General features: G+C 42.6%; 2 protein-coding genes across 3 annotated transcripts in view; both read right to left on the bottom strand.

Annotated features, from left to right (window-relative positions):
- Positions 1-904: 904 nt before the first annotated feature.
- On the bottom strand, positions 905-11,464 carry LOC306713372 (inhibitor of nuclear factor kappa-B kinase subunit alpha-like). 2 transcript variants are annotated; one of them, XM_079183041.1, is made up of 22 exons: positions 11,345-11,464; positions 10,726-10,849; positions 10,265-10,359; positions 9,968-10,085; positions 9,168-9,237; positions 8,992-9,080; positions 8,818-8,907; positions 8,553-8,677; positions 7,659-7,766; positions 7,348-7,483; positions 6,911-7,105; positions 6,290-6,392; positions 5,910-6,033; positions 5,566-5,717; positions 5,370-5,431; positions 5,169-5,278; positions 4,486-4,535; positions 4,264-4,369; positions 4,022-4,169; positions 3,394-3,530; positions 1,980-2,079; positions 905-1,297 (listed from the first exon to the last, which is right to left on the bottom strand). In XM_079183041.1, the coding sequence occupies exons 2-22, from the start codon at positions 10,828-10,830 to the stop codon at positions 1,232-1,234; spliced, it is 2,289 nt and encodes a 762-aa protein (XP_079039167.1). In that variant the 5' UTR covers positions 10,831-10,849; positions 11,345-11,464; the 3' UTR covers positions 905-1,231. The 2 variants fall into 2 exon arrangements, with proteins under 2 accessions (XP_079039167.1, XP_079039168.1); XM_079183042.1 differs by lacking the exons at positions 905-1,297; positions 1,980-2,079 and adding an exon at positions 2,241-2,744.
- A 1,088-nt stretch (positions 11,465-12,552) lies between these two features.
- LOC306713299 (uncharacterized protein) overlaps positions 12,553-16,596 on the bottom strand; it is a gene marked incomplete at its 3' end in the record, with an annotated part of 58,505 nt that continues 54,461 nt past the window's right edge. The window contains exon 18 of the mRNA XM_079182952.1: positions 12,553-12,590. Coding sequence (XP_079039078.1) covers positions 12,553-12,590 — 38 coding nt within the window. The remainder of the gene's footprint in view (positions 12,591-16,596) is intronic.

Raw genomic sequence — 16,596 nt, forward strand, 5'->3', positions numbered from 1 at the left:
ATTCATTCCGTTTCAGACTATTGATAAATTAAGTTATTTTAATTTATGGGGATTATTAAACAAACTAATTCACTATTTCATACACAGAATAATCCAGAAAGATAGTTCCAGTCCCGTTAAATGACTATAAATCAACTTCCGTACTCCGTCGTCCCCCCAGCATTGAGGTCTTGGACTGCAGTTCCCTCACGTGACGCCTGCTACTGGGCCGACTTTAGTGAAGAGCGGACCGAAGAAGAACCCGGTACATTCTGGAGTGGATCCAGATCACGCGGCGGGTCCCTGAACTATTGTTCTCTCTTTGTGGGTCTGTTCTTCTAGCTCCATCACGTTTTCTACATCGCTTCCTTTCCTTTTAACCGGCGCTCTTTGAACCACTTCTTCTTCTTCTGTGGTGGTTTGACGACACCTGAGTGGAGCGGTTTATCTCCCAATAGTCACATGACAGCAGCGGATGGAAACGTTCCACCTTCTGCAGATGTTCTGGAATATTGTTTAAACTCGGCGCTAAATATGAACGTAAACAAACAGTTTGCACCTTTTATGACATGAACGCAGCACGAACCTCTTTGTGTCAGACAATAATAAAAGAGATGTACACTGTATAGACGTAGAAACGTGATGACCAGCCACGTCCGTCACTTATATCATGACTGAAGACCCCTATGATACATATAACACGTTAATAAACTAATCAGAAGCACATGGACATAGAATCTAAACCCCAGGCTGTGTAGAGTAAAACCTATCAAACCGATTACGAGTGAGAACAGTTCAACTGTAAATCTGAATATCCTGCAGCCTGTGTCTGCAGAGAGGATACATGGGAGTATCAAAGTGCTGTTTGCTTGATTGTAATTTCCTCCTCACCCCCCCCCCCCCCCCCCCCCGCCCACTTCCTGCGTTTCCTCGTCCGTCACACGGCTGAACTTGTTCCCTGTTTCTGTCTCTTTACCTCAAACCCTCCGATCTGGTGCTACAGTATTTGCTCTATATGTTTTTTTTGCAACTACGGTAATAATGAATATCCTCAGATGTTGTGAATTATGACGATCTATGTTGTGCAGAAAGGAAAAACAATAAGTAGCGTGACACAGCTTCTTTGTAAGAACAAGGCTATTCCTCAAACCGTCCCCCGTGTGAGACGCTGTGCGTTAGGAGTCCGTACTGGCGGCTCTCAGGCGTTAGTGTTGGTCGGAGCGCAGGCGGCGATGGAAGGACCGACAGACGCTCACGCGTTCCTCTTTTTTAACTTTGTTGTTAGGGTTTCGTATTTGGTCCAGCTCCAGTCTTGGTCCTTGAAAAGAGGAAAAACCACCAGATTAAAAGAACAATAGCTCATAAAATGATCATAAACAAAAACAAATCATTTAAAAAAGGAACTCGCCGTGAAAACATTTATATTTCTGAAAGCTAGTTTTAAGAATGTTTTGTGCATATATTGTTGCTTTAACCTTTTTAGTGGGATTTTCTATAAATATATATAATGTGTACATTTGTACACAGTATGTATGAATATATATTTATTTTAAATTAAAGTATTTTCATCAAGAACTAGTTATTCGGTGCTCTGTCACACCACTGAACTCATATTTAATAACTATTTTGAAAACGTCTTTCTGCTTCTTGTCTGGTGATCTGAACTTTATCATTAATGCTAATTTATAAAACGTGTCACAATAACAAATATCATTCTGATCACCTCTCAGTGTATTTAAACGTCTATTATCACAAACAAAACCCGTAACAATGTGCAGAACGTGATGAAAACTTAACTTTCCCCTCACTGAGACGACTTTATTTACACTTTAACCGCGCAGAAACTGAACAAATCATTTCAAACGTCCGTGTTTCTCCCTTCAGGTAATTCCTCTGCGGTGTGGAGACGTTCAGATTGAAAGGTAGACGAGCGATTGTTGAATGTAAATGTGACGACGCTGCGTTGAAAAGCTCCAGGATCACAAGACGAGAGAACTCACCACGATGCTTTTGGCCTGTTCGTCAGTCGCTTCCTGCATCAGGCTGGTCAGCTGACTGAGGTACTTCTCGTTCTCCTGCAGCAGACGTGGTGCAGCGTCACTGAAACACACACACAGACACACACACACAGACACACACACACAGGCCTGTTAGCCACCACTGCATCACATGAGACCTCCATCAATACTTCTGTACATCGTACAATAGCCTCAGTATTTCACCGGCTACAGCACAAGACGCACTGACCTACAAAACCCTGCCAGCAGCGTCAACACATCGTAACGACAGACACGCCTCTATTCAGTTGTAAAAACATGTCAAAATATTCACAACACATTGAGTATTTAAGCACATGGCTTTTTACAAGTTTTATGAGCAACAAAACTAAACAAAAGAAGGTGAATGGATGTGATTAAGACTTCTTTTAGAACACTAAACAGCAGACCAATCTGTGCATCTAAATGAAAAGTACAAATCAAGTCTAACAATAGAAGGAGAGGAGGTGATGTGATCCACCAGTGTGTGTAGAAAGAACACAATCCATCATCTGATTGTCTCTACTGTGATGTTACTACACTTCACTGTGCACACGACATCCACTGCTCGTCTGTTCCTTGGTTGCCTTTCATTTTTCAGGGAGTTGTAGTATTATGTAGTCGTTATCGTGCAGTTGTAGTATCGTGCAGTTATTGTGTATTTGCATAGTGGAGCGTTTAGCGGAGTCAGATATTTTCCTCAGGAGTTGGTGGAGACCAAACACGGAGCTAAAAGGAGATTAAATATGAGTCTTAGAAGCACGAATGTAAAGGAAAGCTAACGTTGCTCCGTGTCAGCTGAAAGGCAACAGTTTACTAACTCGCTTATTCCTCTGAACTCCAAAACTAAAACAGTAGAAAATGTAAATAGTTCAACATCTACAGCAGGTAGAGCCTCCTTTCTTTGCCCCAACCTTGTTAACACTTGTGGAAACTTCTTGCATAAATCGATTCCATCGTTTGCCAATTTTTTGTAAAATAAACGATCAAAGAAATTCAACGTTTGGTCTTTTCTTTTTATGATTTCTGGCATTGAAACTTTTGCAGTTCTCTCTTCTTCTAGCCATGGTTGTGATGTTTCCATAGAGGTGCAGGACTTTTATACTGCAGTAAAAAGAAAACTGCGTTGGGTTCAGAGGGTTAAGAGATAAAGTGTCAGTGTTGTGCTTACAGCTGGTTTCTGACGCCCCCAAGTGGACCACGGTTATTACTGAAAGCAGGTCAACATTTATGCAATCAACTATTTTGTGTTCTCCGTTTATACCGACATTAGATCAGTTTTGTTTTCACACAGTTAAACATGAAAAAGGGTCAAAGGGGTCGACACCTCGTGCACAGGCACTAATCACGAGTCACACGATTGATCTGGACGGGTTACCTGTCGTTGGGCCCGGGTAGGGAGGTGAGGGGATGCGGGGAGCTGACTGGCTGGGCCGACTGGGACCACTGAGACACCTGCAGCAAGTTGGACGACTCGGGACTCGCTGCTATCGAGTTTCGGGTCAAGTTTTGAGCCTGGAGGAGACGGAGAGAGATCGTACTGTTACATCCACGAACAACAAACACAGAGTCCGTCTCCTACTAGAAGGAATGCAGGCAGCTCTTCATGTTTGTGTTCATTCAGAGCAAAGTGTGAGAACAGAACTGGACCGACTCATGTAACAGAATCTTAAATATTTAAGTCAACTTCTAGCGCCTCCTTTGTTCTCTTACGTGATAATAAAGTGACTCTTTTGGGGGTTTTGGATTGTTGGTCAGACAAAACAAAACCTTGGAAGAAATCAGGGAGATTTCGTTTATTCTTTTATGATATTTTGTGGACCAAACATTCATCAGTAAATCGAGAGAAGCCGATAATGAGAATAATCACTATTTGCAGCCTGAAGACAAGGAGACGTGGTTTTATTTAATCACAGTAGATTACTCTGAATATTAGAGACCTCACTGACACACAGACCCTAAAGAGTGAGATTCCTGAGTGTCGATACTCTGATAAAGTCACTCACGCAGGCGATCTTCAGTAAATGCCAGAACTCTCTCTGTCTCTTGATCTGCATCTGCATCACCGTGTTGTCGGCGTCCTTGATGCTCTCCAAGGTTTTCTCGATCCGTGGAAACAAGTCGATGATCTTCTGTTTGCTGATCAGGATCTTACTGTTCGGAGGAGGCGAGGCAGACGTTGACGCACGGTGAACACACAGGTGTGAATACAGCGCTGCACGTCTTGGGAGGAGTGCTGGACTCTTACCTGAGGTGGGTGTACAGGTCTTTGAGGACCTTGTCCTGGTTCTGGACCGTCTGAATGATGGCCTTCACCATCTCAGAGCTGTCGCTGCTCACATCTGGCTCAGGTACTGAGAGACAATCGGACAGTTTAACATTTGATTTCTGTTTGGTTATCTGAGGAACATCGAAGCCTTTCAGATGATTTCACAACATTTTGAATAAATTAGATGAAGACGTTTCTTACTTTTGCATTTCATCTTCATTTGCTTGTAGAGCTCGATCGCCTTTTCTTCTCTGCGATAAAACAAATTAGTCACAAATAAATGATACGTCTACAAGCCTGCATTCTAAAGCCAGCGGCCCAAATGATGCATCTAAATCTGTAAAACTCTTTATGACTATTTCACACTACACGACTTTAGCCCAGATCGTACGCTCGCCCACATGTTTTTTGGAGCTCCCGGACAAAATCCCTCAGATCAGATCAGATCAGATCAGAGAGTAATCCACAATAGCTGACGGGAGGCCGGTGTATTCCAGATATCTAGCAGGCTAAACATCTGGATCTCTCTGGGAGCTACAGCCAATCAGAGCTCAAGACACGTGTTGAGGGGAAACCTGGCAGAGGGGTCTCCTCACCTGTAGCGTACCTGTGTGCGCTAGCTGTGTGCGCTAGCTGTTGCATTTGCAACACTGTCCAAAGGTGTCGTTGCGTATTGGGACGTTTGCATGATTAAACACAACACAGTGAGTCTACACAGGGTGGACCACCTGTGGCCTCAGTCACACAGTCTTCAAGACATCAAGCGGTGTAGAGTGAGGTTATCTTAAGGACATCAGTCTTTCAAATCAACTAAACCCGAGAGAGAGCCTATTAATAACTGCAGAGATGAAATATTAGTATTGTCAGACCACAGTAACACTCACAGCTGCTCCATCTTGTCTCCTTGGCGTCGAGCGTACGGACTCCTCTGAAGTTCCACTATCTCTGAGTGCAGAGCCATGATCTCATCATCCAGGTGGCTCACCTCTGCCACCTGCAGGACGAACCAGGAATCACACCGTCAAAGCGTTACACTGAGAAACATTAAAGACCTTTTTTAATGTTTTAAATGTAAAAAAACAAACCTGTGCAAAAGCAGCAGCTCGCTCCTCGTTCTCCTGCCAGGCTTTCAGCATCTTCTCAGAGGCTTTAAACAAACACACAGCTCATCAAAACAAACATCTGGCTCAGTGCTGTATTACATATTCCCATATGTTCAAATGTTCTCCATCAGAGGGTCAAGCATCAAACTGAAACCACCAGCTGCCGGGAAGCACTCACATATGCCGTAGTGCATCTGATCGCTGTATTTCTCCAGGTCGTACTGGATGCTGCTCTTGAAGAAGTCCAGCTTGGCCTTCAGCTGCTGAGAGAAGCCGAACATGCTGTTCTTACACCTGGTGAGGTTGGTGTTGTAGCGCAGTAGACTCAACCTGGAGGGAGGAGACGATTAAGGGTTAGAGAGCTTTGGGAGGAAGAGGAGGGTTCAGTTCCCTCTGGTGGGGCCAAACAATGACAACTTCACTATTAATAAATGGACTTCAACGACAACTAAAGAAAAAGAAAATTGTAAAAGAAATGGTCTGCTCGTTGTGTTTTTGACGTTAAAAGCACAGATTACTCACATAGCAGCTCTCTGTCCTTGGAACAGCCGGCTGTAGTCGTCCTTCAGCCCACAGATGTAGCTCACCGCTTCACCCCAAACCTTCTTCAGCAGCACCAGGGGAAGCTGCGTCTTGGCCTCTTGCACTGAGAAGTTACAACCAGACTCATGAGAGCTGCACTATGTGGTGTTAAAGTGGAGCAGGGAAACACAACTCCGCCATTTAATAAGTTAAGACACTACGATGCCGTTAATCACAGCTAAACATATATATTATTATTACATCACTGATGTGAGAGACACAGGAAGTCTGTAGAAACGAGTAAACCTGTGAAATGCATCGAGGTTCAGTCAACAGTTCATCGTCTCTCCGGCAGCAGACGCTCCTTAAAATAGACCCACCTATAGTGTTGACTTTATCGGGCAGTTGTCTGGCACTGAGGGGTCCAGAGTACTTGGTGATGCTCTTGTCAAACAGATAGACGATGTAGCTGTCCCACCCTCTCTACACAGGGGACAAGAACAGCACCACTTACACAGCCTGCACATACCTTTCCTGTCGCTTAAAACAGCATCAATGATTGATTCAAAGTCCCTCGAGACACACACACACACACACACACACACACACACACACACACACACACACACACACACACACACACACACACACACACACACACACACACACACACACACACACACACACACACACACACACACTTTGTTTTTAGCCCTGAAACGAGTCTTTTACAGGTATGTGTGTGTATATATATATATACATATATATATATACATCCCGTCTTTGTAAAGGGTCCAAAGAGAGAGACTAACATTAAATAGCTTGTTTTGTGCTTCATTAGCAGTGTGACACAGTAAGTAAACGACGGGACATGAAGAGAGAGAAAACACAAGAGAGATACGCAGCAAGACTCCATTTGTGGACGTTTCCAGCTCATGGTTGTCGTCTTCAACCCGTAGAACCACAAGGACCCTTTCAGCTGCACCGAGGAGCCAACTCACCACTCCATCTAGGACACACTGAGCAGCGGCCTTCCTGGGATCCAGCGACACTCCCGTCTCCTGCAGCAGCTCCTGGTTCATCACCTCGATGTTGGTCTCGCCCTCGATGCGCTTCTGCAGACTGTGGAGACTTTCGTCTGGGGTCAGCTGGAAGGAGTGGACCTGAGCCGTGGTCATGTTCAGGATGTGGACGACCTAAAAAGGTGACAAACGGTTCGGTGTAAAGCACGGGTCATCGCTTACGGACATGTGAACCGCTTAAAAGAGATCTCACACCGATTTAAATCGATGCAGAAAGCGGAAAGTTCAAAGCTTCTTTATATAGTTCTTATGTCTTGTGTATTAATTTTGTTTAAAGCAGTTATTTCTGCACAGTGTCGTATAAAGCACTGATAAAACGCAGACTCTTAGGATCTAAAGGTCTGCTGGTAACTCACCTTCATACTCAGGATCTGCTCCATTTCGTCAAAGCACGAGGGTTTCTTGGTGTCGGCGTTGATTTTGCCTCCTCTGTGGACGGGATCCCAGTTTAACATCAGCTGCAGCAGCGCTTCCATCGGGCCCAACATCGTCCTAAATAACAGCCAAGAAAGCACGAGTTCAGGGAGAGGGACTGTCGCTAAACGATACTCGGAACACACAGCGACTGAAGTCTACAGTACGTCCTCCAGCTTAGGAAGAACATGTCGCCTCCCGTGTGCTTAGTGATTGATGGGATGTATATTTCCAGCAGTCGCAGCGTGCTGACCTGCTCAGGTTGTTGGGGTAGGGGAGCTGTTTGGAGAACCTCACTTCTCCGTTCGGCTCCTCCACAGCCATGATGTCTCGAGGACCTTTGTTCCTCACTTTGCTCGCCCTGTGAACGAGAAGTCGACGGATGATTTACATCCGAAACTCATCGCTGTTTAGATTTATATTCAAAGCACAAAAGCGTAGCAGCAGCTTGATGGAAAATAAAACATATTATATTTGGCAACACTTAAAAATTGACAGTTTTCAGTTATTTCCAGCAAACATTGAGTCACTTGTGTTTTGTTGAGACAGGTGAGCAAAAGGTTTTGTTTCAAAATAAATATGATAAGTTATAAGTGATGATAAGTTCATTTTACATTTGTTTTGGTGACTTGACTCCACCGGCTGCGTCTCAGTATTTTGCTGCTTGTCTGAGTTTTCTTAATTCTGTTACTTTTGTATCTAATTTACCTAAAAACCAGATGTTTGACAAGAAATCTGCCGGGTGCGGGAGTGAATGTACTCTGATGGCTTTTCAGCGCTGTATAACGGCTCCACCCGTCATAACTGGGTCAAATGGGGGTAAACAGGAAATGCTGCCATGGAGTCAGTTAAACTAGTTACCTGAGCCCTGTTTTAGTTTTAAACCTACATTTGTTTAACTGGCAACAATAAAAAAAAACATGCAGAATTAGCCGTTAGCAGCTCTTGTTAGCATTGAACCCATTAAAGTACAAAAAGTACCTTTCACTCATCCTCTGCAGTAGACTGACGAGGTGAATCAAAGTGTCTTATTTGATTTTATAAGCAAACTTAAATCTCCAAAACCCTTTTTATCCCTCCGGTAAACTAAAACACTCCTGTGCAACACGTACACGTCATAATGTTTTTGCATATCAGGTCAACTCACCACTGCACAGGCTGAAGGTTGTGCAGGAACGGACGGAAACCACAAATGCATTCAAATACCATGGTGCCGAAGCTCCAGTAGTCCACGGTCACCGTGTACGGGTTGTTCTCAAACAGCTCAGGAGCCTAAAGAGGAGAAAGTGATGCAATTCAACAACGACGACCACGTTATCTAGCATTTCTACCTCCGTGAAGGAGGACAGCGTCATAGATGTGATAAAGCGAGGTGCATCTGAGGATGAAGACGTCGTTATCCGTTTGCTTACCAGGTACTGAAGCGTGCCAACGAAGGAGGTGCACAGACTGCCCTGGTCCAGGTCTTTAGCATAGCCCAGGTCAATGATTTTGTGAACCAGCTGTAGAAGAAGAAAAAGGACATTTTAGACAGTTTCCTCAAGATGCAAAGTCAAACAGAGCAAAACGGTGAAGCGTCAGTTCACCTTTCCGTTGATGTCTTGCAGCACTATGTTTTCAGGTTTAAGGTCTCTGTGTATGATCTTGTTCTCGTGAAGATACTGGATACCAGATCCTGGAGCACAAAACAAGCGGTTTAACTGAAAGATGAGGCTCTAAAAAAATAACAAAGACGCGTCAGAATGAACAAAACACGACATACCGACATCATTGAGTAACGAAAGAACTTCACTCTCTTTCAATCCGCAGCAGTTATCAGGTTTGCTCAGCATCTGTAATCACATCACATCTGCAGTAAACCTACATTATATGAGCCTCACACAGCATGCTATGATTATGTGTCTTGTATGACATACAGTGCAGCATGTGATGCAACTTCAACTGTTGCCCGTCTACACTGTGATGACATACATACACACATAAATACATACACACACACACGCATTCTTTAATACATCCAAACTCCAATTTACATCGTTTTCTGTTCTTGTTGCCAGACAACAGAGCATCACATTTGATTACAGCGCATAAAAACGACGTGTTAACCAGGTGAGCAGTACTGCTTCCTCATAAAAGTCGAATCACTGCATTTTATTTTGCTGAGTCATTGTGCAGAGAGCAATGCAGGAGCAACAGCGTGGAAGGCTGTAAACTTTACAACAGAGACTGGTCTTAAAATGACCATCCGCATTGGCGCCGAGCAGCGTGACTCATGCTGATGTTTAACCAGACGCTGGTACAACCGCCTCTACAGGAGCAACGTTCCATGGTGCACTAGGGTTTTATAACCAAACTATTACCAGGAAGGACGCACATCTGATGAACAAAGTCATTAACACTGGAGTCTGACAGGTAAAACGTGTTGGTTGATAAGGGAGCTCAGTGGGGCGGCTGCTCTGTAAGGTGATCCGACTCGTAACCGAGGAGGGAAGTGAATGATGTATTTGTAGGTAAGGTGTACTGCACAATGGCTCAATGTGGAGATATTCTACGCGTCCTCACCTTTCTCAGGTCGCCCCTGGAGCAGTACTCCATGGCCAACAGTGGGAGATCATTTAGGGCGATGTGCCTCATTTCCTCCGGGACATCTCGGGCTGACACGACATTGATGTGATTCAACCTGATCGGGAGAGAAGGAGGAGTCAATACTACTATTGCTATTTAATGATACCCATGCATAATCATAATAATTGTGAATACGTATCATCATTATGACACCAGGACATCACTGTATACAATGCCTTTGAATCACTGTGCTAATGAACCTAACGGAGAAAAGTGTATAAAAATAAGTCAAACTTTTTCATGATCTGGATTTCTCTGCTCCATCTGTCCTTATTCCTTGGCGTGAGCTCCAGACGGCACATTTTCACAGCTAGTTTTTCATTTGTATCCTACAACGCAGACAAAAAGAAACTCCGTTATGTCACTGCATAAAAGAGTTCCACAAAACAGCAAGTTTGTGTTTAGCAATTCCCCAATATAGCTTCATAAAATGACACAATACTTAAGAGTACTTTAGGATGTGAAGTAGGTAACTAAGTAGTAAATGTTGTTTGTTTTGAGAGGTGTCAGTGTTTAGGGTCACATTTCTCTGCAGTGTCATATAACTGAACTTACATGATGTTGTTACAGGTAAACATGGCTTAACTTACATGATGTTGTTACAGGTAAACATGGCTTAACTTACATGATGTTGTTACAGGTAAACATGGCTTAACTTACATGATGTTGTTACAGGTAAACATGGCTTAACTTACATGATGTTGGTACAGGTAAACATGTCCAAATCCGCCCATTCCCAGCCTCTCCTTCAGCTCCCAGTCTCCGCAGTTCTGGTTCTGCCTGAAGGGAGGTTTCTCCATTGTTGTGACGCAAGCTAAACTGAAATATATAAACAACGTTTACATGACAGTAAAGTTCTCTCATATCCCGTAATATGTAATCTAAAAGGCATTTGTAGTGATCACAAACTGACTGCGACGTTTGAATTCCTACCTAGCTAGCAAACTAAAAAACAAGGGCATGGCTACATCCTGGAACACCTGCCAAGCTAATGTCAGTTGACACTGATAATTGAACAATATCGATGTTAAAATTACGTTTTTGACACAAGTGGCCTGTTAATTACAGATAGCATGTATGAAAAACACAGCATGTAATTATTATGGTTGACTAAATTGGCTAACTTTAGCAGGTAGCTAACGGGCTAGTTACGTCAACAGTTTAGCCAAACCAACGGCAGCCCCCATACATTCCAGGAAATAGACGGCTCCGGCTCGTTAGCATTGACTACAAACTGAATGGCTTCGACGCCACTTAAGTGACGTTTTAAGTGGATGCTTCCGTCGCTAAAAAAGCGAGTTTTTTTAGACTTACTTTGTGTTTCTATGTAAGTGTCATGAGCCGTTTTTTCGTTGTAACTGCGTGCTGTCCGGATGTTTTTTCGGCACCGTGAGAATGTGTGTACTTTCCGTCGCGACGTCACCAGAGTACCCGGATGTTCTTTTTCTTGCAAAATTAAAAGCGAGGTTGCGTTCAAGGACGCGAACACCTGCTGCGTTCAACTAAAACTGTTGATGACCGTTAAAATCAACAGGCCTTTATATATATAAACAAATATAAACAATAAATAAATGACTATTTTCATATATGACTTTATATATAATACACGTTCGATCATATGACACTGTGTAATGTACATTTACTCAAGTAAAAGTACCCATTAGGAAGAATCACTCATTTTTAGAATATTATGTTAGTATATTATGAAGTTCTCAAGTAAAGTACTTCCTGGGTTCTGAATCACAGAGGCTTATTTATTGTACTATTTGTGTGGATGCATTACATTTTAGGAATTTTTATCTGTAACAGTTTAATCTGGCCAAAGCATACATTTAATAAATTGTACACAGAATATATTGATCCATATATTGTGCGCACATGATATGGATCTTGTGCGCAGATAATATGTGAATTATAAATATTTAAATAATAAAATATAAAAAAAATAATCTTTGAGGATTTTAGGGGCTTGGTTTCAGTACAAGTTGCAATATCACAACATATAAATACTTCATGACGATTAAACGTCTCACATCTGAAATATCCATCAAAATGTAACTAAAGTATTTAAAATGAAATAGTAATAATGCAGCAGAATGGCTTGTCAGTGATGTAGTATTGTATATTATTGGATCAGATTATGTAAGGAACATTTTAATGTAAAAATAACAAAAACACTGGATTTCATGTGCTGGTTTCTTTTTTAAATCTCCAGTGAACAGCTGTCAAAATATATACCTTTGGAATGTAGTGGAGTAGAAGTTTTTAAATACTCAGCTGATGTATAAGTACCCTCTGAAATGTACATTCCACACAATGACGTTGGGACACAGTCAACCTTTCAAAACACTTTTTATTTTCACCTTCTATGCCTCCCAAAACGAGAAGCTCACAGACAACATTTCCATTGGTGAGTTTTTTAACAAGGCAGTGACACATGTAGCTCACCGTGTGTAGCGTTAAATGAACATTGCCTCACCTGCACCAGTCTAAAAAACACTGAGATGGATCAGATCAGACCTCTACATGTAAAAAGAGTTGTATGAGCTGGCTCGAATCTCTAAAACACAACAGCATACAACAGCGTTAAATATAGCCATTTCCTTCATTCACATTGAGAGAGATAAAAGAAAAATGACCATGAGCTCAAGGACAGGAAAAAAAACAAAAAACATGTTGACCTACCTTAAATATTAACCCTTCATTTAATAACCGTAATATAAACGAAAACAGGCCATAATATCTCATGCTTTATTTACATGTCACATTCAGAAATGAGGCGTTCATGGGCACAAATGAAAAATGAAGTGTCATTTTTTTTTTTAAAGGACAGCTGAGGGCATGCACTGCTGCTTTAACGGAGGTAACAGGGTGACTTTCACTTCAGCATCACAAGGGCCGTCACCAGGGGAACCAGTCATTTCCATGCTAACCAGTGCCATGGAGATGCTGCAGCTGCTCTTTGATGCGAGTGAGCGGTGACGACGTGTTGGGGGGGGGCCGGGGGGGGGGGGGGGGGGGGGGGGGCCTTGGGGAGTTTGTCAAGGTGGAGGCTCTGAAGAACGGCTTTCCTTTCATACTGTACTGTATGGAGAGCAGACAGCCTGTGGTGGGTTTTAATGTTAATTATACAGTAAAACACTGTTTCTTTCTACGGTAAAAAAATTAATTTTTACGGGGAAATGTGGAATCAAACACCAACGTTAACTGTAAAATCAGCAGCGCTCGCATCCTTTTACTGTAATAGTAGAAATAGTAGATATTGTATCTATTATTCTGGCAACCACAGCACAACTGTTTTTTACCGTAAAAACACAGTATTTTGTTGTATTTTCAGACAGTGATTTGTTTTTGGATCGTTACTATAGGAGTACTACTACTTATTACTAGGACTGGGTGCGTAGTCCTCGTCCTCCAGCATACTATAAGCCTCTGAAATGTTCATATTCTGTTCAGTTTTCGTTAAATGGTCCGATTCCAATTCTTAAAATCCCAAGAATGATCTTTGTGATTATTGTTAATATTATTGATTAATATGCAGATTATTTTTCTCTTCTTTTCTATTTATTTCTCTGTGAAAATGTTCAGAAAAGGTGAGAAAAAAAACTATTTCTGATCTTCTGTCTGACCAACACTCCAACAATCCAAATAGACTAAATTACTGTGATATTTGTCAAAGAAAGGTTAAAAATCTTAAGATTTTAGAAGAAGGAACCAGAAAAATGTTTGACCAAAAATCAATTGAATATCAAAATAGTTGCAGATGATTTGATTGACTAACTGTTTGAGCACTTGAGCTCACATTTGAGATTTAAAGTCTATTCTTGAGCTCCGGAACAGCAAAACAACAACTCCATTTTCATAAAAACTGGATAAACTCTTTGTAATCAATCATTTGATGCGATTGATTGTTTTCTGAACATTTGTACTAAATGACATAAGTTGGTACACGTAGAGAAGCTCCGTGTGTAAAATCAAATGATCAAAATCTACCCAAAAGATTATTTCGGTGAGAAATAAAAGTAAATGTTCGATGCTGAAGTTTGGAATAAAAATTCATTTATAATTTCAGGATAAAATCTGAGAAGTGCCAGCCGAGTCAAACACTATGAATAACTACAGAGCTGTAACGTTAATGTCATATAACTGATGTCAGCTATGGAAACAATATCCACATAAACCTTTTTAAGAACCACCAGAATGGAAAAGGTCTGAGAGATGACTCAGGTGAAAGATGAGAGGAGATATAGATGAAAGAAAATAAAGAAATTACTATTTTCATTATCGATTAATCTGCAATTCTTTTGTACAAAACCCAAAGACACGCAGGTTTCATGAAGGAAATATTCATAATCAAGAAACCGTCGTCTCCGCTCCAGAACAGCAGGCAGGACGTGATTTGAGAGGCAAACACTAAGCTAAGCTTAAGCCTTGATATTAAATCATGTGTTCAAAATAAAACAAAACACAAATCCACATTTAGAGCAAAAACCACATGGGAACCGACGCTGATGACGACATGACAGACAGGACGCACTCACACAGACCGGAGACAAACACGGGTAATACAAAAAAAACAACAGGTGTTGTGTCACTTAGCCCTGCAATACCCCCCCCCCCCCCCCCAACACACACACACACACACGATGTCATGCATATTCACTGCAGGTACAGCAGGTGTGTTACGGCTGAATGTCGTCAGCTCTCCCTGCTGGTTCTGACGCTCACGGTGTCGTTTTTGAAAGCCTGAGTAGAAACACGTCTGTAATGCTATGAGGCGTTTTATGGCGACCAAAAAAAGAAGAACAACAAAACAGGCTGCCCAGTTCCTTCCTTTTTTAATTTTTATACATTCTCCACCTTTTTTTTTTTTTCATGCATCTCCTACAACAACCCTGATCCCTTTTAAAAATCATGCTGTGGGTCGTAGCCAACCATGCGCCGTTCTTTGGATCGCTGCCCACGGCAGCTTCTCTCACCGTGTAATCCCGTCACAAACACCCTCTAATCACGTACTAATCTCTGATAGGTACACAGGCGTCACTATAATACTCATATTGTGCTGAATTATTACCACCATGTCAGAGAAAAGAAAAACACAACAACAACAACAACAACAACAACAACACATGATTATCGTGTAGCGCTTCTGGGACTTACAAGAAGAGACTTTGAGTGCACCTAACGCGTCTTCACAATCGTGTGATTGAATATATTGTAAATATATTACCGTCATATATCCTACAATATAAGCTGATGCGCTGTATATATATATGTATATATACATATACAGTATATACATATATACACACAACACATCCTGGATGTTTACAAAGAGTATGAGTAGCATATTTTCCTTTTACATTTTCAATATACACTTGACATACACAGGAGGAAAAGGTTCAACATCAACAAACAACTGTAAAATACCGTAAAAATATTGAAAAAACAAGAACATTCAGGGTCTGCCTGGTGAGTGTTAAAATAGGGTTTATAAATGAGAGGCTATAAGTACAGACGGAGATTACACATGTTGGGTGAGGCACCCGCATGAGGGAGACAAAAAACAAAACAAAAAAGGACTTAAATGACCCCCAGAGAACAAGTTTTGCAGCTCTCAGTTTTTGCCCTTTTAAAGTAGTAAAAGGCCTAAAAGAAGCAGAGCTGGATGCAGGCATGCGGATCACCGGAGGAAAACAACATTCGGCCAAGAAATAGAACAGAAGCACATCACGGGGACAGAAAGCCAAAAGCAACTGGGAAAACAGATTTCCTGTTCCGAGTAGAGACAAAAAGAAGAAGAAGAAGAAGAAGAAGAAGAAGAAGAAGAAGAAGAGCTCTCTGGATGAGATGAGCTGCTGTGAAGTTCAGCCGACGCCTCTAATCGGCTCGTCTCACCGCGGCCACGCCTTCATTACTGTGAGGCGTACGGTCCGCAGAGTCAACTCGATACCACCTTCAGTAAAATAGGAGCAAAAAGCTGTGATGCCCCCCCCCCCCCCCCCCCCCCCCCCCCCTTGTGTGGAATGTGAACGCACGGCGGTGACGTGGAGATAAAAACAAGGAGCTGGTAAACGGTGGTGATGAGTTACAGCGCTTCAAAAGTCAAGAGTGGTCGGTGGAGATTCAGACCGCAAGTCGTCATCAGAGGTGAGATGCTTTAATACGTTTGGTCCCCGAAAAAGGTCAAGAACAAAAAGGTGGGAGAAGGAGGCGAGAAAAAAAGGAAGCCGGATGTTTTTCGTCCCTGTGCGTTCGCTTCTCTTCAATCTCGCCGTTTCGGTCTGCTGCCGCATTCCCAGCGCACGCTTCTCAAAGACGCCTCGTCTCTGCAGGTCTGTGGCCTCCTGCACCAACGTGGTGCTCCTCGGCCACGCTGCCAGTCACAGGGTCTGCGTCTCCTCTGTCCCATGAGGAGATCGGGGTGTGCCGGGGGGGAGGGCGTCGTGGTTTTGGTTGGTGGGTGGTTGGTCGGGGGGGGGTCGGCGTTGGGGTGCAGCCCCCCCCCCCTCACTCCTGCTCCCCCCCCTTCAAGCAGAGCTCCAAACCCTCCTGGATCTCAAATA

This window comes from Pholis gunnellus, assembly GCF_910591455.1.
Source record: "Pholis gunnellus genome assembly, chromosome: 21".
Classification (NCBI taxonomy): Eukaryota; Metazoa; Chordata; class Actinopteri; order Perciformes; family Pholidae; genus Pholis; species Pholis gunnellus.

Bases quoted from the DNA above. Each gene is read 5' to 3' on its own strand.
- LOC306713372 (XM_079183041.1), bottom strand. From the start codon at position 10,830: ATGGAGAAACCTCCCTTCAGGCAGAACCAGAACTGCGGAGACTGGGAG. The intron at 8,678-8,817 runs GTAAGCAAACGG...TCTCCTCTTTAG, and splicing joins TTGGCACGCTTCAGTACCTG to GCTCCTGAGCTGTTTGAGAA. The intron at 7,484-7,658 runs GTCAGCACGCTG...GCTGTTATTTAG, and splicing joins TACCCCAACAACCTGAGCAG to GACGATGTTGGGCCCGATGG.